General features: G+C 42.6%; 1 protein-coding gene across 5 annotated transcripts in view; it reads left to right on the forward strand.

The window, feature by feature from the left end:
• Nucleotides 1-24,376, forward strand: part of CACNB2 (calcium voltage-gated channel auxiliary subunit beta 2) — a 419,858-nt gene that overhangs the window by 346,472 nt on the left and 49,010 nt on the right. For all 5 annotated transcript variants that reach the window (XM_065399326.1, XM_065399328.1, XM_065399327.1 and 2 more), the window contains 3 exons: nt 4,802-4,924; nt 7,572-7,708; nt 17,512-17,588. In XM_065399326.1, coding sequence (XP_065255398.1) covers nt 4,802-4,924; nt 7,572-7,708; nt 17,512-17,588 — 337 coding nt within the window. The remainder of the gene's footprint in view (nt 1-4,801; nt 4,925-7,571; nt 7,709-17,511; nt 17,589-24,376) is intronic.

A 24,376-nucleotide genomic window follows, 5' to 3' on the forward strand; every position in this document is an offset into this window, starting at 1 on the left:
GATGTATTTTAGTCATTTCTGGTTTAAATTGAGATCCCTTTCCTTTATAACTCACTTATCCTCCGCCAGTCCCAAGTCAAGGGTCGTATATACTGACCCAATAGAGCCAATCAACAATTTTAAGCATCATTTTCGTTCTCAGTGACCCAGAATTAGTAAAGTTTGACTACATTTATTTCAGAAGCATTTTGGCTGTAGAGCAGTGTAATCGTTCACTCAGATGATTGAAATAGCTGATTTTTAAAACTTCAAACTTGGCATATAGCTAAGTCATCTATGATTAGATGATGGGGGGAGGAATAGCTCAGTGGTTTGAGCATTGGCCTGCTAAAGCCAGGGTTGTGAGTTCAATCCTTCAGGGGGCCATTTAGGGATCTGGGGCAAACATCTGTCTAGGGATTGGTCCTGCTTTGAGCAGGGGCTTGGACTAGATGACCTCCTGAGCTCCCTTCCAACCCTGATATTCTATGATTTATAGTCTCTTTGTGAAGTTTGGGGGGAAATGTGTGAAGAAATTATTACAGGTCAGGTATCATAACCCTTAACTATGTTGAGTAGTACTTATTCAAGCAGCCCTATAGCTATCATTTTCCTTACCAGTTTAAGTATGCACATACTTAAGTGGTACCAATTTCAGCCTTCCAATCTCTACACTCCAGCCAGCAACTGCTATTTTCCCACTTATTTCAGAGGTAGCATCAGAAGGAGTACAGCAGAGGCCTTTCTTTGAGCCCCAGTATGCACAAATTTTGCTTTGATTATTGAGTCTAATGATCTCACTTTAACTCCTACTATATATATGCATCATTACACTGCACATTGATATAAATCCTATCCGATAACTCCACTTCCTATATTTACCGCCAGTGGAACTCCCTATTCAAACCCAGCTATAGAAACGATCCTGACAGCCCACCCCCACATCCCCGAAAAGAAGCTCACAGTTTCATCCTTCCAACTGCAAAACTCTTTCCAAGTTGCCCATTTAGATAAGTTGTGCTATTGCAGGTACATTAAGATCACATAAAGGTGCCATTTTTTTCCTTTGGAAAATTAAGTTTAAAAAACCTACATTACTGCAACAGTACGACTGAGGTCTTAAATGTACAAGACCTAAAATAAAGTTTCCACAGTAACTCAGCTACCTTGCACTTTTACATTTAATAGAATAAATAATTGAAAATACTACATAAGTACAGTACAGTCCCCCTAATTGCCACTTTGCGGATGTGCAAACCAGTAATTCTCACAAAAAGAAACATCTGTTTTATTCCACTTCTCAGCAAAGATATCATAGCTAAGGCCTGCAGTGAAGCATTATAGTACTGAGACTCCATTACTCTTGCAAAACATCATGTATCCCGCAGCCTATGCAGCACATTCGGCCTAAATTAAGCAGCAGAGACCCTTCTCCCCCTCAGGGCCCACCTCCCTTTCCAATCCAAACAACACCGAATAATAGCTATACCGAGTATTGTTTGTTTGTTTATTTTTATATTAAATCCTATTATTTGATACTGCTGCAATGCCAGTACTAATAAGTAATGTGATAGTACAATATGTCAGGGGAAACCTGAATATGACACTAGGGGCTTTTTGGTATCCAGGTAAATGTATCAGATGATTTTGGTTTGAGGCAGCTGTCGCTTTTGCTGTGGGGTTAGGATGCTTTGCCTTTTTTCCCTTCTCTTTTTTGGGCAGAGACAGTGGTGTCTTTATACTTGGGATGCAGTGTGTTGAATTGTTCATCCATCACCCTAGCAACACTTTACAGCAATTAGCTACTTGCTTTAACACACTCCAGTTTCTGTCTCCAAATCTAGAAGTGTCTATACCATAATCATGTTTACTTTGTGTGTCTGCTAAAACAATCAGCAGTGAGATAGTTAATGATGACATTGAAACTGTCACAAAGATGTGTTAGTACTCTATTAAGTTGGATAGGGCATCAGTTATCTCCAGTTCACACTTCGAAACTATTTTAGCAACCATAAGGACTTGGGAGTTTGAGGCAGATCTGCAGCACTAAGGGAACAGAGAGTTGGCCTATCGGGGTTTCTGGGGACTCCTGATATCAGGGGAATTTCTGAGTGGCCCAAAAGCATGGCCTGGAGCAGCAGGAGGTGGACTCCAAAGTACCCTCCACTACAAGGATTCTAAGCCAGCAGAACAGGCCTTCAGGGACTGCTGTAGGTGGCATAATTTAGGCTGTTCTAAATTATTCAGGGATCTGGTTAGGGCTCTGGTTGGGTCAAGGATCAAGGCAGAACCATCCTGGGTCTTGCAACAAACATAGTTTGACCCATCCCCAAGGATCTGTCTCTTTTTCCCTCCCCTTGTTAGATTAAAGCTTAGATTTTGGATAATAATTTGGAGAAATTTAAATGAAATCCACAATTATTATTCAGCAAATTACACAGCAGCCTACAGAATATTTATTAGTAAACTATGTATTATCAAAAATAATCAAAAGTAAGCTGCATCTGTAAAATTAAATAAACTAATTATTTTATTATGCCATTTCTTGGATTGTATAAGTTATTTGTTCATTTACTTAAATCAGAAAAGTCTGTACTTTGTGTTGAGTTGTACTTCTGGGGGAATTCTGCGCCAAAAAAATAAAAATTCTACAAAATTCTGCATATTTTATTTATCAAAATAATGCAGTATAATCATGCTGGTTTCAATTATTTAGGTAATTTATTTAAACAACAATACAGTGGATGGAGAATGGGAGTGGGGAGCACTGGAGAAAATCCCTAAACCCCCTTTGTCTAATAGTAGCTAAGTTTGGCCCTTTATTTCTAGTTGTTAGTCAACAAATATATGCAGCCATATGCTCAGTGTTACATCATAGGCAACTGAAGAGCAAGTGAGGGCTTGGGAATAAATTCACAGTTTATATTGGCTACTGACCATCTCCAGAAAGGTCAGTAGCAAACAATTCGTGGACCACATTTTGATAGGAAACTTTTTCAGTCCAAAAATTTAGACCAGTTCTAATCACTAAAGCACCATAAGCATTTATAAGGCCATAATGTCCTTTACACCAGCCTGGCAATGTAAAGGAGGCTTAAAACTTTTACACCTATTTTATACTCCTGGGGGAATTCACAAAGACAATGGGAACAATTCACTAAGCAGGCAGGCTGCTACATTCTGCTCTGCCTGAGGGGACAGAGCCTGTCCCAAGCCTAAGCTCTGCCCCTCCATGCCAGGCATGCCACAATGGCAAGCGAGAGGGACAGAGTGTCTCTCACACACACACACATGCATGACTGCCCACCCCCCACCCCCCATGATTTATGTCTCTACCAGCTGGTCTGGATGCCTGAAATGACCTGCCTATGCTGCCAGGGAGGGATGTGTGACCGCTCTTGCAGCTTCCCTTTGCTTCCCCATCAGAAGTCATTTTTCTATGGGGAAGCAAAGAAAACTGTGGGGGACATGAATTCTGCACACGCGCAGAGACACAGAACTCCCCCAGGAGTAGTCATTATTGCAAATGAGTGAGACTCTACTACCTAGACAATGTTTGCTTTAACATTGCTTTGGGAATCCACATTTTTGACTTTCATGACTTGGGTTTTTAAAATGTGTACATTAATGTTGCATTTACATAGGTTTTCTTACATTTAATTGTTTGTTAACAATGGTTATTATATTTTGTCACTTAGTCTTACTGTAACACTAACCTTAAAGTACGGTTTTCCTCTGAGAAGTGACTGGGTAAAGTTGGTATCTTCTTACTCAACAGACATGCTCTCTAGGCCTGATACTGTACCATTGACTTAAATGAGTGTAGAATCAAACCCTCTATGCATATTTAAGGGCATTTCCTCTCAAAAATATTTTAATGCATAATATTATACATAAGCATAACACATAATCACATAAGCATAGACTTCAGATCTGCTTACTTTAAAATAAGCTTTCTCTAGTATTTTCTCCTTTTTGCACTGCAAAGCCAACACAGCTATGAGAGAGTTCCAATTGCAATCAACTTCTGATCATGGTTAAATTTGCAACCCTCTTGTAAGGGAGGGCAGAATTGGACTGAAGAATGTTTTAGTGGTATTCAGTGGTATTAATGCATTAGCTAAAATGAACTTTGAGATCCAGAGTGAGTCTGCAGTGCTAATGGCTTAAAATACATTCTTACGTTCATAAAATGAGAAAATATGATATGGAACAATTGAGATAAAATAAACATGGAACTTCAGAATGTCGTTTTTATACAGGTACTTTTCAGTGTAGGAAACACTTTAAGCACTAAGAGAAGAGAGCTGGGCTATTTAACAGATGGAAAACTCTTGGGATCGTCTAATTTTCAATGTAATACTGTGATGGTGAGCTTTTAAGGACATGTTGTACCTAATGTATGCTGTAAATGGACATTTTGACCTAAGATTTCAGTAGCAACAAGCTACTTTGGGTGCTTCCGTTTCTGGATGCCCAAAATCACTAGTCATTTTTGAAAATTTAGACCTTCAAATTATATTTCTACATGAACATTACTAACAATTCTATTGCTTTGAAACTAAATGTCAGCTGTTTTTCTCAAGTGAAATGGTTAGAATATAGCTGGTATGTTCACATTGTGAACAAAAATATTTTGAGTAGAACTGTTCGTATATTTCATAATTTTATGCCATGTGGTTTTTGCTATGTTAATTGGGAGAACATTAGGTAGATTACTTCCTGGAAGTGTTGTATCAAGTTTACATCAATATCTCTATATCTGACTCTGTACGTCTGAGAGAGAAAAATGTTCCAATTCTGTTTACCTTTTGCCCTGCAGACAAAACCTGTTGCATTTGCAGTCCGGACTAATGTCGGCTATAGTGCAGGACATGATGATGACGTCCCAGTTCCAGGCATGGCCATTTCATTTGAAGCAAAAGATTTTCTTCATGTTAAAGAAGTAAGTAAAACTTGCAGCTGTTTTCACTATTTTAATAATAATAATAATAATAGCACTTAACATTAACATAGCACTTTACATTTTCAAAGCACTGTACAAATGTTACCAAAATGTAACAATGCAACAGGATTTGTAGCTTCCTGGAAATATTGTGCTCATGATCTCTTGCACATTCTGCCTTCAAATACATAACATTTGAAAAGAAAATGATGATGTTCTCTAATGATTGTATCACTTTTGTAGGCTTTAAAACAAATCTAGTTCTGCATTCTGCATGTTCAATGATGTAATCTCTGCAGGGATTCACTGTCCTCACACTATAGAGATTTGTTCTGATTCAGCAGCCAACGGTTACTTCTCTTGAATGCTTGTGACTCAGTCTGAAAAAATTCCTTGGCCCTGGTTTTTTTTCCTGGAATAACTTAATTGGTTTCAGTTAATTATATTATATAATAGACAACATTTAAATATATTGCTACAAGAAATTAGACAGTAAATAAACAATGTAATAACTATCAATATGCTTATGCTAGCCTCCCAAGTGACTGTCTGTCCACGTTGTCTGTGCCATTGGTCTATCCTTTCTCCCAATCAGTTCTTGGAAAAATTTTACACGGGCACAAAGGAAGTTTTGTACCACAAATCTTCCTTCTTTCTCCCCTACTTGCAAGAAAAAAATGTGGAAGGTCAACGTCTGAAGTAAATAATTTTAAAACTTTATCTGGGAAGCTGCCTGGGTACAGCCTTCTGTTGCTCACTTCTGAATCTATTTACTGAATCTAAGTCCCCAGCTCCCTGGCAGAGTTTCCCATGGTGTTTTTTGCCCCAAGGTGATCTTCCCAAGAGCCCCCAAAATTGGAGGCACCACAGGGCACAACTCCTATTACTCACTGATGCAGTAGTCTTAATAAACACATTTCTGTTTATTGAGGCTGCAGGATAGCAGTAAATGGGAGGTATTTATGCATTCTTGTTATTGTGTAATGATTTTTTGTCCCAGCTAGTTGTAAGCATAACTGCTATGCTTTTGCAAAATTGCTTCTTTGGTCTCATGGTTGACTGTTGAAGTGATCTGCCTCCTGTGCAATTGTCATTAACTGTGGAAGAGGCAGAAAAGCTGGGAGTCAGCATAAAAACTACTGGAATAATTCATCTGTACATGTGTAAAAACATCTGGCGCTTCTTTGAAATCATCCAAATTTTTGCTCCTGCAGAGAGACAAGGAATGGTAGTATCCATGAGGTGGGTAGGTGCTTTTCCCAGTATTCATGGAACAGTCATTCCCAAAGGAATTCTCAATGGATAGACAGAGATTAGGGAAAGGGAACAATAAATAGAGATTTTTAGTCCATTTTACATTGGTGATTAATGATTGATTTTTCCCATGAGCATGAAGCACACATAAAAGGGAATAATTCAGATTCAAAGGGTGCACGATGAAGAAAAAAAAACCTTGTCTGAAATCCTTTATAATCTATCCTATATAATATCTTCAGTGACACAAAAGGATTTGCATTAAGAATTCTGAGGAACAGAATCATGTCAACACTATCTGTTCTCTCATTCGCAAAGACAGCAGCCAGTGGCATGAATGCAGCATTATACAGTCAGGCTAATTACCGAGCATCAGACTTGTGTTCACTTATTTAACTAGCAAGTAAACTTAAAATTTGTCTCAGGCATCACAAAAATTCCACAGAAGTGACCAAATTTGAACACAAACGATGTGTGTCATTGTCCCATTGCCATTATATTCTGAATTACCTTTATTTCCTTTTTAAAGGTACCCAGGCATCCTGTTTGCTCTTCTAACTACTGCACATTGGTTAATATTACAAGCTGTGTGGTAGTGGAAGCTGATATAAATATTTAAATATGAATGAAGCGTGGCTCTAACTGATCTGTTCACTGTTACATGTATGCATAAAGTGACATTCTGTTAACTGGGATATCTTGTATGCTAAACCTACTTGTAACTTTTCCATTCATACAAAAAGATCATAAAATATTTCTCAATTTTTGTCTGTTCATGTGGATGTGGATATGTTACAGTTGATCAGAATATACCATATAGATAGCATGTGTAGATGTGATAGATCAGGAATAAGGAGGGAGGGAATGGCAAAGTCTCAGAGCATATGATGGAGCATAAGGTGATTTTTACAGAGTAGAGTTTTATATGCCAGGTAAAGAGTTGGAAGGCATGGGCTACGTCCAGGAAAAATAAGCCTCTAGAGACAGGCTTTGAAGTGTTAGGAAGTTAGGGAGGGTGTTACAGGTGATAGGAGCAGAATGGAAGAAGTATCTACTGTCCACTGTAGAGAGAGACAAGATGGGAGAAAAGGATGAATGCTGATATTTGAAAAGCATAGAGAACAACCTGTAAAATGGAAAGGGTTGAAGTTGGAGAGGTGGAAGGGAACTCAAATTCCTGGAGAATCATGAAGACTAGGAGAGAGAGTTTGTGCATACATGCAATGGTATTTTAATTGTTTGCAAATTATGATTATTCTTCATAGTCATAATAATTTAGTGCAGTGACTAACTGGAGAAGAATTATACAAAAAAAGAACTGACTGCAAATTGGGGGTGGGGGGAAAGAATAAAATGAGCCAATAATATTATTTTCATTTCTTTATGTGTTTAGAAGTTTAACAATGACTGGTGGATAGGACGGTTGGTAAAAGAAGGCTGTGAAATAGGATTCATACCAAGTCCAGTCAAATTAGAAAACATGAGGATACAGCATGAACAAAGGGCAAAACAAGGAAAATTCTACTCCAGGTAATAAAAATAAAGATAAATTTTAAAATATCTTTGAGTGTGATGTATCATTTAGGAATCATAACTGTAGATTCAAGGTATCCAATATTTCTTCATTGTTTTCTCTTCAATTAATATAATTGTTAACTCTGAATATTTTGGATTAATTAAGAAACACCTGTCACAAATTAATATTTTTAGTGGTCTGGTTTCACTGCTACTGTTGAGAAAAAGCAGGGAATACTGGTCTAAATGAGGACAATGTGCCACTCTCGTTTCATAGTGATAGAATTGTGCATTAGCCACACAGTAATTCTAACTAGTTTGTGTCAGCATTTCCAGTGTGAATCCTTAATTTCAGGAGTGTTCAAGTCATGTAAAGATATCACTGGTGCTGAATCTTAGCTAACAAGGTCTTAACCTAAAAGTTCACAAAATGTTTTAAAATATGAATTCATCCAAAACTCATTCTGTAATTTAGCTTTCCTTAAAAGTTAATACAGTGATGGGCACTCTTGAAATACATAAAATAGATAAACACAGGCAAACAAACTATGACATGAAACAATCAAGAATATTCAATTAATATGCATCAAATATATTTAAGGAAAATTGTTGTTATGGTGTGAGTTAAAAATATTATCAGCCTTAACTTTGCATGTTTGATTTTCAGAGATGAGTTTTCACAATTGTATGCATCCAATTTGTATGCACATATACAATTGTGTGTGCAAACTGGGTACTTGCACATAGATAGGGCCAACAAGATACCTAACTGTTCACATATATCACCACTGCAAATGCAAATTGGTATCTGTGTATGCAAATATGGTGTGCAAAAGTGCAGTTTACTTGCGATTGAAAATCAGACTCTCTGAATTTCTTAGCATTTTGTAATTTGCTGTCACAGCTTTATAGTTATTTAATAATTTCCAACACTAGTTTTAGAATTCACAAAGAATGGTGAGAAGAGTTATGAACTGAAACCAGAATCTGCACTTCTGGAAATACTTTTTTCTCAAGGAAAATGCTTTCCTATCTCAGATTATACATACTTGCCCACTTGTTTTCCAAAATGTTTTTCTCCATCAGTACAACTTTTACAGTACATTTTATGTTGGATGTTGTGTGCCTATTATTTATCACTGAGGTCTGACTATGTGTTCAGCATTGCCTAAAATTAAACATACAGTACCTCCAAGTATACCTTGGTATCTTGCTGCCGCAAAATACAGTATCTACTGTAGTATATCTAGAGCAGTGTTTATCCTCCATAAGTATGTCAACAGATTTGGGGGCAAATACCACTCATCCCTTCTCAGGTATAAAGGGCCCTAATTGCAGTAAAATTTGTGTGTTGTCACTAGTTGTGGGTGGGTTTGCAGAGACCATGGAGGGAAGCTGAATGCCACAGAAGCCCTTTGTGCTCTATTATAAAGGGAAGCATTGTTGAGGATCAGGAATGCAGTGAGAGCACAGGCAACTGTAGACGTAAGGTAGCAGCAGTGGCCATGGAATAACTGTTGTGTAATTCCACAGTCTTGAGTGGGGAGAATTCATTTCCCTCAAAACCTCATATCGCTCTTCAGCACACCAGCCTGGTGTTGACCGAAAGATTTGTCCCTTCCTGATTTTAAAGCTCTTCATTCTCCTGACGTTGTGACTGGCATTACCATTCTAAGATAGCAGCATACTTATTTTATTCTTCATATATGAAAAAAATACCAGTGATAAAGTCAGTCTCTGGTAAGAGGACACTGCATTAATATTTGCAGTGGAAATGTAACCTCTTTCACCTACATTTTCAGATGCAGGTTAAAAAGTTAATGGGAGTCAAATGGTTAAAATACCGTATGGTTCTTAAGAAATTTCAGGATTTAAACATACAAACTAGCCTTTATCTGAATCTCACTTCATCTGGAGGCAGCCAATCAATAGTGCAGCAGAAGGAAGAAAATATAAAAAAGGCTCTTCCAGAGGTACATGCTAGAACCGATCATCTCTGTGTAGCTCTTATGTCCCTGAACATGGCAAATTGGAATTTGCATTGCATAAAGTTCTGAGTGCATTGAACAGCCTCTTCAGTAGAGGGTGAACCAACCTACTCAGCTGTTCCAGTGGCCAGTAGCTGCCATTCTTCACTTTTCTTCTCCCTGCAGGCAGGATTCTAAGCTTCTCTCAGATAATGCTGTGTGCCAGATTTGCAGCTGTTAAATTCACCTTCGATTGCTTTGTTGCGTGTACTTTTCAGGTCTAGTAGCAGTGCTGAATTTACCTTGTTACTTTATTTAAATTAAAAAAGATATTTCTTGAAAGGGTCTGACGGCACACCAAGGTTTCAAAGAACCAAGCAGTGGTGATAAACTTCTTACTGTTGTCTCTCTTCCCTTTTTCTTGAGTTATCTTTTAGTTTGGGTCTCATTTTGAGTTTTGTTTGGTTACCTTTGCTATCCAGACATGTTGTCTTGTGTCCATTTTTCTTTTGTAGATATGGAAAATAGTCCTGTGGCTTCAAATATTTCCAGTGAGTACCTGGTGTACTCAGCATACTGTGCATTCACTGTGTTTGTAATGCCTTGGCAAGGATCACAATGCATTTGGATATAGGATCTTCTCCAGGGAATCCCCTTCAGCTATCAGATATTGGGGCAAATACCTTGTGTTGTCTGGCCTTGTGATGCTTGCTTAAATCCAGAGCTAAGGCAGCATGAAAAGCCTTGAAGAAGGAGTCTTAGAGATAATCAGGTGTGAGTGTAGTTGTCTCATTGGACAGAAGCTTGTCTGTCAGAAACTGGCACCAGTGTGGCCTGAAAGGTCCAGGAGCAGTGCTTCAACATCCTGGGAGTCTTTGGAAGAGAAGGAAATGACCCTCCCCCCGAGGACCTGAAGTTTCCTGGTTTTTTTTAAATAAGAGGATAGATTAAATTGACCTGTCTGAGAAGCTTTCAAGGACTCAAAGATGGATGTTATAGATCAGGGGTAGGCAACCTTTCAGAAGTGGTGTGCCGAGTCTTCATTTATTCACTTTAATTTAAGGTTTCGCGTGCCGGTAATACATGTTAACGTTTTTTAGAAGGTCTCTCTCTATAAGTCTATATTATATAAGTAAACTATTGTTGTATGTAAAGTAAACAAGGTTTTCAAAATGTTTAAGATGCTTCCTTTAAAATTAAATTAAAATGCTGATCTTACGCCGCCAGCCTGCTCAGCCCGCTTCCAGCCTGGGGTTCTGTTCACCTAGGCCTGCAGCGGGCTGAGCGGGGCAACTCGAGGTCAGGGCAGAGGGCTGGGGTGTGTGTGGAGGTGCAGGGCAGAAGGCTGGGTGTTGGGGGGAGGATCAGGGCAGAGGGCTGGGGTGTGTGTGGAGGTGCAGGGCACAAGGCTGGGTGTGGGGGGGTTCAGGGCAGAGGGCTGGGGTGTGTGTGAAGGTGCAGGGCAGAGGGCTGGGTGTTGGGGGGAGGTCAGGGCAGAGGGCTGGGTGTTGGGGGGAGGTCAGGGCAGAGGGCTGGGTGTGTGTGGAGGTGCAGGGCACAAGGCTGGGTGTGGGGAGGGTTCAGGGCAGAGGGCTGGGGTGTGTGTGGAGGTGCAGGGCAGAGGGCTGGGTGTTGGGGGGAGGTCAGGGCAGAGGGCTGGAGGGTGTGTGGGGATGCAGGGCAGAAGGCTGGGTGTTGGGGGCGACTCGAGGTCAGGGCAGAGGGCTGGGGGGGTGCAGGGCACAAGGCTGGGTGTGGGGGGGGTTCAGGGCAGAGGGCTGGGGGGCGGTGTGGAGGTGCAGGGCACAAGGCTGGGTGTTGGGGGGAGGTCAGGGCAGAGGGCCGGAGGGGGTGGGAGTGCAGGGCAGAAGGCTGGGTGTTGGGGGGAGGTCAGGGCAGAGGGCTGGAGGGTGTGTGGGGGGTGCAGGGCAGAAGACTGGGGTGCTCGGCTCGTGGGTGTGCCCCCAGCCCCCTGCCCTGAGCGGCTCATGGCAGGGGGCTGGGAGGGATATGCCCTGTTCCACCCCCTTCCCCCAGGCCTGTCCCTACCTCTCTCTGCGTCCACTACGGAGCAGCGAGCACGCTGCCGCTCGGCTCCGCTCCGCTCCCCCTCCCCCTCGCAAGCCGTCGCCGGCAGGGAGAGGGGGGAGGAGGAGGGGCCGGAATGCACCACGTTGTGGGAAGAAATGGGGGGGGGGAGCTTGGCTGCCGCAGGACCAAGCTTCTGCCTCCTGCCCCCGCAGGGGAGAGCGGTGGGCGGGGGGGCTGAGTGGGGCGGGGGGCCAGGACCCCCCCGCACCGCTCTCCCCTGCAGGGGCAGGAGGCAGAAGCTTGGTCCTGCGGCAGCCAAGCTCCCCTCCTCCCCCTTCTTCCCCCAGCTTAGTGCATTCTGGCCCCTCCGCCCCTCCTCCTCCTCCTCTCAGTGGGCAGCAGCGTGCCACTCAAAATCGGCTTGCGTGCCGTGTTTGGCACGTGTGCCGCAGGTTGCCGACCCCTGTTATAGATGTTTTGGAAATGCATGCCCTGTAGATCTGGAGATAGTGCTAACACACCTGGTTCTAGATTAGATTGTGATTAAATGTTTCTGCCAGTAATAGTTTCCATAATGGTACATGTATAAACTACTAAAAAAATTACTCCAAGTTCCATTTTATTCCTGATAGAGATAGGCAGTACCCATGAAAATCCACAAAGCTAACTTACGTCCTTCAGAACCCTTCTTGAAACTCCTATTCCATGATGTCTACCAACCTCCCACTCACAAAAACAAACAAACAAACAAACTTAACAGTGACTAAACTCCTGGTCCACTGCCTATCATGTAGATCCATATTGCTTTACTGTTTCCTTGTCTTCCCTTTCTGTTTGTCTCCATCTGTTGTCTCTTGTCTTATACTGAGATTGTAAGCTCTTGGGGCAGGAACTGTATTTTCGTTTTGTGTTTGTACCATAGCACAGTGGTGTCCTGGTTCATGCCTAGATTTTACAGGCACTACAGGAATACAAATTAGTAACAACAACAACAACAACACAAGGGCCCTGTTAGTTGTGGTTCAAATTAAAGCCTTCTTGATACCTAAGTGTAGCATGATGTGAACTTGGAAGGGAAAATTCAACAGTCAGCAAATGTTCAAATGTTGAGTTCAGTTCTGATTTCAGTCAAGTCCAGCTGAAGTAAATCCAGGATAAGTTCACTGAGGAAAGTAGAGTTACTCTGGATTTACCTTGGTTTAACTAAAATCAGGATGGTGGTGGTCCATTGTAATATGTTTGCAGTAACATGGCACACTGCCACAGAAGATTGTTAATTCTATTACCCCGAGGCTTCCATAGTTTCAGGCCGGACAGTGAGGAGGTGTCTGCTCATATCTGTCTGTCATGCCATCTAAGACTAACTTAATGATGGTTCAAGGACAGTTTGTGACACCCAGGTGGCATATGTAAGTCCTTTGTGCAAATTATAGTGAACATTGATGTGTTCACTTCTACATGAGGTGGCCACATTGTCATCTAATGGTCAAGTTAGATTTAGTTACCTTTCCTGTCTGAGATGGTGGAGGCCAATCCTATGAGGCTGAAAGTCTTGCCATTACTGACCAAGTCTCTGAATTTCATATCTTGATCTCTTTTGGCATGGCTCCTAGAGGGCACAAACTAGTTAGCTAGATATCTCAGATGAGACTTCTGAAGTCCTAATTTCTCAGGAGGAATCTACCAGAAAGATCTACAAACCCAAATGGACCAGTTTTGTGGTTTAGTGTAAACAGGACCAAATAAACCCTTTATTTGCTGTACTCAAAAACTGTCTTATCTTCTAACACTTTCTCAGTCTAGGTTAGAGACATCTTCCCTTTGAGAATTCTTAGGGCTGGTCCACACTAACCCCCCAGTTCGAACTAAGATACGCAACTTCAGCTACGTGAATAACGTAGCTGAAGTTGAAGTATCTTAGTTCGAACTACAAGGTACTTACCGTGGGTCCACACACGGCAGGCAGGCTCCCCCGTCGACTCCACGTACTCCTCTCGTGGAGCAGGAGTACCGGTGTCGACGGCGAGCACTTCCGGGATTGATTTATCGCGTCTAGACAAGACACGATAAATCAATCCCAGAAGATCGATTGCTTACCGCCGAACCCGGAGGTAAGTATAGACGTACCCTTAGCTTTTATTTGGGCTTTTCATAAACATGTATAAAGTGCATTTGTTTCTGTTCAGACCCTGCTGAGTTACTGTGCTTGTCACTTAAAACATGACTGTAACCACTTACAGTTTTACTATATCTACTGAATGTGAATGTTTAGAATGGATTGAGAATAGTTTATCAGAAAGCCTATTGCATTTTAGAGTTGTAGCCCCTCCCCCAAAGTGCTCAAACCTCCTCCCTGGTGCTTCCTACTTGGAGTGTCTTCTCTCCTGTCCTCCGATGGAGTGGGTCCTGGGTTCTTTGTCTGATGCCCGGTGCCTCCACCCAAGATGGCTCCTTATTATGCCTGAGGGTGTTGTCCCTTGGGGAAATGAATAATGCTGCTAATGGCCAAGAAGTATAAAATCCAGTACACAAGAAACAATGAAGTACATCAACCCAAACTCCAGCAATGAAATTCCACACCGAAAAGTAACAGTATAACACAGGGGGCTTTATAGGGAGCAGGAAAATAGGATCTGGGGAAGGAAAGGGTTAGGGTTAACTAAAAAGTATTCAACACTGACCAACAAATTCCCCACCTTCCAACACTCACAGCTCTTCCCAACCCCCGGCTCCCTCCCTGGCACCTTCCCAGGAAAATGATATGCTGAGATTGAGTCCTGAGCTATGTGCTACAAAGCTGTGAATGTTAGCCAGCCTAAACAAAGTGAGTTCCCTTAATGTGTCTTCACACCTCGGTGGGGCAGGGTCCTCCTCTCCTGACTCCTACCAGGCTCACATGCTGCCTGGCCTAGTGTCCTGTGGAGGTCTCAGCTGGCTCTATGTAGTTGGCACTGGATCGGAGCTCTGCCACGCTGGACACAGTCTCCACAGAGCTGGAACTGCCTGACCCATGCAACTTTCCCACTGCAGTTCAAAAAGACTCCCCCTGTGAGGAGTGGGAGTGTAGAGAGGCTAGCTGGGGCTCGTCTCTCTCTGGGGTGGCAGGGAACCACACTGCCTCACTACAGGGAGATAATCAGAGATTCGCTGAGCTGTTCTGCTTCTTTCTTTTGCAGCTCCCAGCCAGGAAAACCACCCAAAACCAAGCCTGCTTGGTCCTAAAACAGCACCAAAAAAGGGGAGGAGGGGTGGCTGGCAGTGTGTGAGTCATGGCGTCATGATGATGGGGGGTTGCGTTATGAAACTGAGTGGGGCATAGTTCGGGGGGGGGGGGGGAAGCAGCTCCAGAGTCAAGCGGAATAAAAGAAACCCAGATGTAACTGCATGAAAACGGTGGCCCAATGTCAAAAATAAAAAAGCCCAAAGTCGCTTGCTATACACTAGTTTGTCTCACTGTCTCTCTGAGTTAGGTTGGCCCCCTCCCACTGAGCAGCCCTAGCTCATCATTTCCCCCATAAACTGCTTGTCCAGATCACACCATGTAAAAGCTTCTGTATTGGCCTCAGCAGGTGTTTCTACTCCAATCCCTCCCTAACCGTGACTCCAAGTATGCCAGGAAATGGTGTCAGAGGGATCTGGCAGCCATTGCAGTTGTTGTCCCTTGGGTAGGATCACCTACAATCTGGCACTCCAGCTGACAAACTCCAAGTGGGGGTTACAGAGTGCCAGGCTTCAGTTGCTGATCCACCTCATGCTAAATTTAAAAAAGATAAGCTGGTATTGCAGATTAACCCTTGATTCCCAACAAAGGTAATCTTAAAGTCCTATTTTAACCAGTCAGTTATTCTGCACATATTATTTTCATGTCCATCTTGGAAAAGTTCTTCTCTACAAGCTTTATGCTGGAGAAGACTAAAGCCCTAAGAAAATGTAGCCGTCTTTTTTCTTTTACATAAACATTTAGGAATTGCCTTGGACTCTATTAGTCCATCTAATCCAGTATCTTGTCTCCGATACTATGCACTACCAGGTTCTTCATAAGAAGATGCAAGAAATCCTATACTAAATATAGGACAAACTGCTAGCACAAACTGCTAATAGGGGAATGTTCTTCCTAATCTCTGTCAATTAGTGGGGTTGTGCCATGAATCATAAACCAGTTATCCAGTTAGCTCTATTTTTCTAGGTAAATAAAATTTATTTTCTTGATATTGTTACTGAGTGAATCTAGTTTCTATTTGAGGCAAGTGTTTGTTTTGTTAATAATTAAGCTTCCAGAAACATCTCTGGAGATTCTTAGTTTCTGTATAATTGGGATACTATTGTAATTTACACTGTTTTGGAGAAAAGGAACATTTCTCACGTGTAATGCACTCTCTCTCTCTCTCTCTCTCACACACACACACACACACACACACACACACACACACACACACACACACACACACACACACCTTTCCATCAGAGTTTTGGATTATTTTGTTTTGATTATTAGCTTATTTGAACATTTTAAAAAGAAGTGAGAAGTAACAGGTATTGACCATTGGAAAGCCCAAGCAAATACCATAAGAGGTGTACATCTGGTGAAGAGGCATTTCCATTCAGAACTTTGAGCTGTGCATAGGGTGACCAGATCACCACAATAAAATATCGGGACACATTGGGGTGCCATCAGCCCCACCCCGCTCCGCCCCAGCTCTGCCCCAGGTCCTGCCCCCTCCCTGCTCGCCCCCCCACCGCGTCCTTCCGCATCCCCCGGCCTGCCGCTGGCTTGTTGCGTCCCTCCTCAGTCCCCCACCCACTGCTCTCCTCCTCACCCCGCCCGCCCCGCCCGCTGCTCGCCTCTTCACCCCCCCGCCTGCCACTCACCCCTACGGCGCCGACTTCCCCTTTCCTGGGTGGATGCTTGCCCACGCCCCACCTCTGCACCGCTCTCGCCCGCCCCATTCCACCTCCTTCCCCCAAGTCCCCACCCCTGCCCTGCCTCTTCTCCGCTTCCTCCCCTGAGCGCGCCATGTCCCCGCTCCTCCTCCCTCCCTCCTGGAAAGCGCTAAGTGCCACCAAACAGCTGTTAGGCAGTGGGAAGTGCTGGGGGGGGGAGGAGCGGGGACGTGGCACACTGGGGAGTGGGGGGAGAAGGAGGAGGGAGCTTGGCTGCAATTTTTCCCCGTGGGTGCTCGAGCCCCGGAGCACCCACGGGTCAGTGCCTCCCTCCCGCTCGCCTCCTTACCTGAATATCAGGACAAACAGCGTCCTGATCGTGCATTGATCGGAACACGGGACAAAGGGTTAAATATCAGGACAGTGCTGATTTTATCGGGACACCTGGTCACCCTAGCTGTGCATATTCCAACCTTGCATTTGTCAAAGGTACTAGTTCCACATAGTGATGATCAATTGTTGTGTGTGCTTTTGAAGACAATATTTTTCCTTCCTTGAGTACTACTATCAACAGTTCTGAGAGAAAGTATATGAAGGCAAAAATTGTAATCTGTATGTCCAATGGATTTACTGAAAAAGTGTTCATATTAAGATCACAATGAAAGTAGGTATATCTTCCTAGTAGATATAACTACCAGCAGAATAAATCGTTAGGCATTAAAACTGGACCAATATGGAAACAAATTGACATGTGCAATCCCTCAGTCCCCAAAGTATGCATACATTTTGTTAAAGTGTAAATTTAAACTGAGATCGGGAATACTGCCTGTCTTTGTTAGTGACCCATTTGAAAGTTTGAAAGAGAGATAATGAATACATTCTTGATTTACTACTGATAAGAATCTAAGATTTTAACACTGATTTCTTGCTGTACTCTAGTAAATCAGGAGGAAATTCATCATCCAGTTTGGGTGACATAGTCCCTAGTTCCAGAAAATCAACGCCTCCATCATCTGGTAAGTAGGTCACTAGCCTTTATACAACCTGTTTATAGAATTGTGTGTTTAGTCCTTTAAGATTTACACTACTTTATGTTATACTTTTTAAACTGAGTTGGAGAAAAGGTCTTCCTAACTTTTAGTCTTCTTTGGCACAGTGGCAGGTGGATGTGTTGTCATGTGAGACTGGTTTGCGTCTGTGCTGGAGATGAGGGAATTGGACAAATTCATTATTGCCTCTGCCTGGCTAGTTCATACAGTGATATGGTTGTTATCAGATCTGTTCAACTGCTGTCTTGATTTCACTATGATTTATGTTATAAAATCATGGTGGGGGGGGAGGGGGAATTAGGCTGGAAAAATAAGGTGAAATTAAACCTTTCCAGAACTTGTGCCCTTCTAAAAATGTGTGATTTGTCAGCTGTTGCTGTTTTATACTTAGGCAGTCAAACTTTTCTCCTGAGCAATTCCTGATGAGTAAGGATAATCTTCTAGTACCGGAAGGAAGATGGTGCTGAGATGAATCAGGAATATGTTTAGAGTCCTACAAACCTACCAGAAACTACATAATTTTATAACATCAGGAGCTTTTATTTGCAGAATTTTATTAGGTTTTACAAAGCAGATCATGACTCAATTCTTGTAGATTTGTTTTACTTTTTTGATGCAGAATTCTTTTTAATAAACGCTTCTTTGCATTTAGAGCACCAACAGGCACATTTGAACTTAGTTAAGTTAGATTCAAGAGGCATTAAGCAATTGCACTTGTGAATTGCACCAGCATGCTAAGAATAGCTTGTTTAATTAAAGGAAACTGGGACATGACCGGTTATCTTGAACAGAATCCTAAGGAGTATGTGTGCAAAAAAACGGAGAGAGGGAGTTTTCATTGTTATGTCAGTTGGTGGAAAAGAAATATTTCCTTTATATTCAAATACCTAAACTTCCTAAAATATTTTTGTATAATTTTAACTACTAAATTAAGCAATTAGAAATTTATTAAAGCCCTAGCACTGTGTTAAGGGATACTGCATTGCTGGTTGTTTCATCTTTTGGATGAGTGAAAAAAGAGAGGTACATAGTACTTGCAATCAATAAGAACCTCATATCACTCTTTAGTCTTGTCTACACAAGCAAAAAGAGTTTGTTTTCCAATCAAGTTAGCTTCACTGGACCCTAGACTACAATACAACCAGCTAAAATGATCAAATTATGAAATAAGATAATTTGATTGAAAAACACACTTTTCTTGTATGTGTAGACATGGCTTTGTAATAGTAGTAGTGTTAAGCCTGATGTTTTAGCTAATTTCACTTCAGTTCCCTACTTTGACGTTTCAACTGAAAAAGTATCAGAGGGGTAGCCGTGTTAGTCTGAATCTGTAAAAAGCAACAGAGGGTCCTGTGGCACCTTTAAGCTTATGCTCCCAATACTTCTGTTAGTCTTAAAGGTGCCACAGGACCCTCTGTTGCTTTCAACTGAAAAAGTTGTTCAACAGAGTATTTAAGTACATACTTAAGTGCTTTGCTGTATGAGGACACTAAACTGAATCAATGTGTGTTGTTAAGGCTTCCACTTTCCACCCCGAGCAGTGTGATCTGTGTGTAGTTTTATAGCACTTGGGCTTTGTCTGTAGTGGTAAGTGATATTTCAGGTTGAAACACTTTGTATACTAAAAATATTTGCACAGCAGATCAGCAAATGTATTTCCATTTATTTGACATATCTTATTTAATGCTCACAGAATGTTTTACAGAATTTGGTGGTAAGAGAACTGAAAATGTAGCCAGAAAATTGAATGATTACTTGAGATATAATTTGAGACAGAGATGAGCCAACCTGGTTATCAAAAACGTGCATGGGTGTGTGGAGGAGCCCCAACTTAGCCGTAGTGAGCCTTCTGAGCACATGGTCCCCTCCCCTGTATTTAAGCATTCCTATAAACAGAGCTTTTCGGAAGCCATATTTCCAAGAAATTAATTTTTCTATGCTTGACGCCTCCATATCGAGGCTTGGGGAACATAGTCATGAATAGTGAACATTTGCTTGCTGGTGTATCTCAATATTTTTGTTTTTGCATATTTTTGTCTAAAATATACTAAGAGGAGAACTGATAGTAGTGCGTTAGTTAGGCATAGCAGTGGACAAGCACCATGTATATCACCCCATTCCACTCTCATAACGCACCTGAGTTCTGACCCGCAACACTACTGCTATTCTGTTGCCAGGCGTTCTGCTTGGGAGAGATTGACAACTGTACCAAAGTATGGACTAATTCCATAATGTGCAGAAATGGGAACTAGGATGAGTTAATTTCACTTTTCAATTTTGAAAAAAACCCAGTATGTTACCAGTCTGACTAATTTAAACCTACAGTGCAAAAAACAAACGGCAAACAAAATGACCAAATACTGAAAAATGAGATACTGTGTCTTTCTGGACCAGTCTAATCAGTCCATGAAAGCCTCATAGCCTACATAATAAATGTGATGGCAACTGAATATGATGACCAAACATAAAGACCCAAAATCACAATATGACCAAGTACATTAGAACAGCAATAATAACTACTGTTGAAGAAGGGGGACTAACATGAGGAAGAGCAAAGAAGAAAAATGAAAGCAAAGAACACAACCTTAAAATGACAAATACAAAACCAACAAGCTAATTTGTCAGATTAAAAACATCAAATTATTTTGCAAAACTGAAAAAGACTTTTGAGGGGAGGGGAGTTTTTAGCTTGAAATAGTTCATCCATCTCTGGTAATACCCTTGCTTTTCCTGAAGAGTCTTGGAACATCAAAGCCTGTATGTTGTTTGAGATGGCCATTGCATTTACTTATGCAGTAAGGAGTATATTTTACTACTTACTCACTGGCTATTCAGTTACTGCAGATGCCTTGTATTATAGAAAAATTCATCTTAGTTCTCTTTGAAAATGTCTTTATCGGAATGGTGTAGGTGATTTAGTTAAACACACTCAGAGTAATTTGCATAGGAGTGGGTGTAGCAGCTGGTGGTATCTTCTTTCCTCGCTCAACTCAAGACTAGGGTCTGGGCAGCTCCACAGCCAAAGGGGAGGGAGGGAAGCTCAGTGGTTTGAGCATTGACTTGCTAAACCCAGGGTTGTGAGTTCAATCCTTGAGGGGGCCACTTAGGGATCTGGGGCAAAATCAGTACTTGGTCCTGCTAGTGAAGGCAGGGGGCTGGACTTGATGACCTTTCAGGGTCCCTTTCAGTTCTATGAGATAGGTATATCTGTGGTTAGTTCCCAGTTTGGCTTCCTGCTCTATAGTATTGTGGTGAATCCTATTTAAACTCTCTTGTTCAGAGTTTATTACACTTTTTTTAGTGTTCAAGTTTTGGTTCTTATATATAGTTGGATTTTTTTTTTTTGGTCCAGAGGGTGAAAATGTGGGGTGCCGAGCTGGAAAGTGCGGAAGCTCAGGACCTGTCATCTGGGCCTCCAATCCATGCCACAGCACTTGAACCAGTTAATCAAAATATCTCCTGTTGCAAATATGTTCATAGTAACACAGTAACTGAGAGATAATTGCCCTTGTTTCTACTGTTACTCCATTTTATTCTTATTGATTTTTATACTACGTAGCACACTGATTGTATTATACAAATAATAATTGCTGTTTATAATTTGGGAGGGAAAATGTTGGAGGAAAATATTGTTTTTTTCTGTGGCTGTTATAGTGGAATCAGAGTGATGTCAGAATGGAGATCTGGCCAAATGATCTTCTCGGGAGGCCATGTTTAAAGTGTCTATTCAGGAAGATGTACCTCAATAAGAATCTTGGAGATAATTGCATGAGAACTATACATAGTCAGGGATGCAGTTCCATGCTTGGGTATCCCTAAGCCTCTGAATGACAGAAGGTGGGACTGGACAACAGGGAATGGATCACTCAGTAATTGCCCTATTCTGAAGCACCTGGGAGTGGCCACTGTATTTAAGAGAGCAGTATGACTGCTCAGAGCTCCGGTATGAAACTGCAGAAAAACCTGAGTGTCTCTGGATAAAGTTGAGAAGTGTGAGCAACAAGGGTGATGTCGTGGTCGGAGTCTGCTATAGACCACCAGACCAGGGGGATGAGGTGGACGAGGCTTTCTTCTGGCAACTAGCAGAAGTTGCTAGATTGCAGGCCCTGGTTCTCATGGGAGACTTTAATCACCCTGATATCTGCTGGGAGAGCAATACAGCGGTGCACAGACAATCCAGGAAGTTTTTGGAAAGTGTAGGGGACAATTTCCTGGTGCAAGTGCTGGAGGAACCAACTAGGGGCAGAGCTTTTCTTGACCTGCTGCTCACAAACAGGGAAGAATTAGTAGGGGAAGCAAAAGTGGATGGGAACCTGGGAGGCAGTGACCATGAGATGGTCGAGTTCAGGATCCTGACACAAGGAAGAAAGGAGAGCAGCAGAATACGGACCCTGGACTTCAGAAAAGCAGACTTTGACTCCCTCAGGGAACAGATTTGGCAGGATCCCCTGGGAGAATAACATGAAGGGCAAAGGGGTCCAGGAGAGCTGGCTGTATTTTAAAGAATCCTTATTGCGGTTGCAGGAACAAACCATCCCGATGTGTAGAAAGAATAGTAAATATGGCAGGCGACGAGCTTGGCAAACAGTGAAATCCTTGCTGATCTTAAACGCAAAAAAGAAGCTTACAAGAAGTGGAAGATTGGACAAATGACCAGGGAGGAGTATAAAAATATTGCTCAGGCATGCAGGAGTGAAATCAGGAAGGCCAAATCACACTTGGAGTTGCAGCTAGCAAGAGATGTTAAGAGTAACAAGAAGGGTTTCTTCAGGTATGTTAGCAACAAGAAGAAAGTCAAGGAAAGTGTGGGCCCCTTACTGAATGAGGGAGGCAACCTAGTGACCGAGGATGTGGAAAAAGCTAATGTACTCAATGATTTTTTTGCCTCTGTCTTCACGAACAAGGTCAGCTCCCAGACTGCTGCACTGGGCAGCACAATATGGGGAGGTGACCAGCCCTCTGTGGAGAAAGAAGTGGTTCGGGACTATTTAGAAAAACTGGACGTGCACAAGTCCATGGGGCCGGATGCGCTGCATCCGAGGGTGCTAAAGGAGTTGGCGGATGAGATTGCAGAGCCATTAGCCATTATTTTTGAAAACTCATGGTGATCGGGGGAGGTCCCGGATGACTGGAAAAAGGCTAATGTAGTGCCCATCTTTAAAAAAGGGAAGAAGGAGGATCCGGGGAACTACAGGCCAGTCAGCCTCACCTCAGTCCCTGGAAAAATCATGGAGCAGGTCCTCAAGGAATCAATTATGAAACACTTAGAGGAGAGGAAAGTGATCAGGAACAGTCAGCATGGATTCACCAAGGGGAAGTCGTGCCTGACTAACCTAATTGCCTTCTATGATGAGATAACTGGCCCTGTGGATGAGGGGAAAGCAGTGGATGTGTTATTCCTTGACTTTAGCAAAGCTTTTGATACAGTCTCCCACAGTATTCTTGCCGCCAAGTTAAAGAAGTATGGACTGGATGAATGGACTGTAAGGTGGATAGAAAGCTGGCTAGATCATCGGGCTCAACGGGTAGTGATCAATGGCTCCATGTCTAGTTGGCACCCAGTTTCAAGCGGAGTGCCCCAAGGGTCGGTCCTGGGACCGGTTTTGTTTAATATCTTTATTAATGATCTGGAGGATGGTGTGGACTGCACTCTCAGCAAGTTTGCCGATGACACTAAACTAGGAGGCGTGGTAGATACACTAGAGGGTAGGGATCAGATACAGAGGGACCTAGACAAATTAGAGGATTGGGCCAAAAAAAACCTGATGAGGTTCAACAAGGACAAGTGCAGAGTCCTGCACTTAGGACGGAAGAATCCCATGCACTGCTACTGACTAGGGACCGAATGGCTAGGTAGCAGTTCTGCAGAAAAGGACCTAGGGGTCACAGTGGACGAGAAGCTGGATGTGAGTCAACAGTGTGCTCTTGTTGCCAAGAAGGCTAACGGCATTTTGGGCTGTATAAGTAGGGGCATTGCCAGCAAATCGAGGAACGTGATCGTTCCCCTTTATTCGACATTGGTGAGGCCTCATCTGGAGTACTGTGTCCGATTTTGGGCCCCACACTACAAGAAGGATGTGGAAAAATTGGAAAGAGTCCAGCGGAGGGAAACAAAAATGATTAGGGGTCTGGAGCGCATGACTTATGAGGAGAGGCTGAGGGAACTGGGATTGTTTAGTCTCCAGAAGAGAAGAATGAGGGGGGATTTGATAGCAGCCTTCAACTACCTGAAGGGGGGTTCCAAAGAGGATGGAGCTCGGCTGTTCTCAGTGGTGGCAGATGACAGAACAAGGAGCAATGGTCTCAAGTTGCAGTGGGGGAGGTCTAGGTTGGATATTAGGAAACACTATTTCACTAGGAGGGTGGTGAAGCACTGGAATGCGTTACCTAGGGAGGTGGTGGAGTCTCCTTCCTTGGAGGTTTTTAAGGCCTGGCTTGACAAAGCCCTGGCTGGGATGATTTAGTTGGGAATTGGTCCTGCTTTGAGCAGGGGGTTGGACTAGATGACCTCCTGAGGTCCCTTCCAACCCTGATATTCTATGATTCTAAGACTGGATACTGGGCTACATGGATCAGGAGAAAATGTGTGTTACTCAAATAGAAGAGATGACTGTCCCAAGTAACTCTTAAATCAGAAGCTGCACGTAGACTGGCTGATCCCGTTGTTTACTAGTCACATAACTTGGTGGCTAATACTGCTGCATGGATCAGTGCTGTCCCACCCACAAAACAGCAGCATGGAGATCACCTAGGTA

Source organism: Emys orbicularis, chromosome 2 (genome assembly GCF_028017835.1).
Source record: "Emys orbicularis isolate rEmyOrb1 chromosome 2, rEmyOrb1.hap1, whole genome shotgun sequence".
In the NCBI taxonomy this organism is placed as follows: Eukaryota; Metazoa; Chordata; order Testudines; family Emydidae; genus Emys; species Emys orbicularis.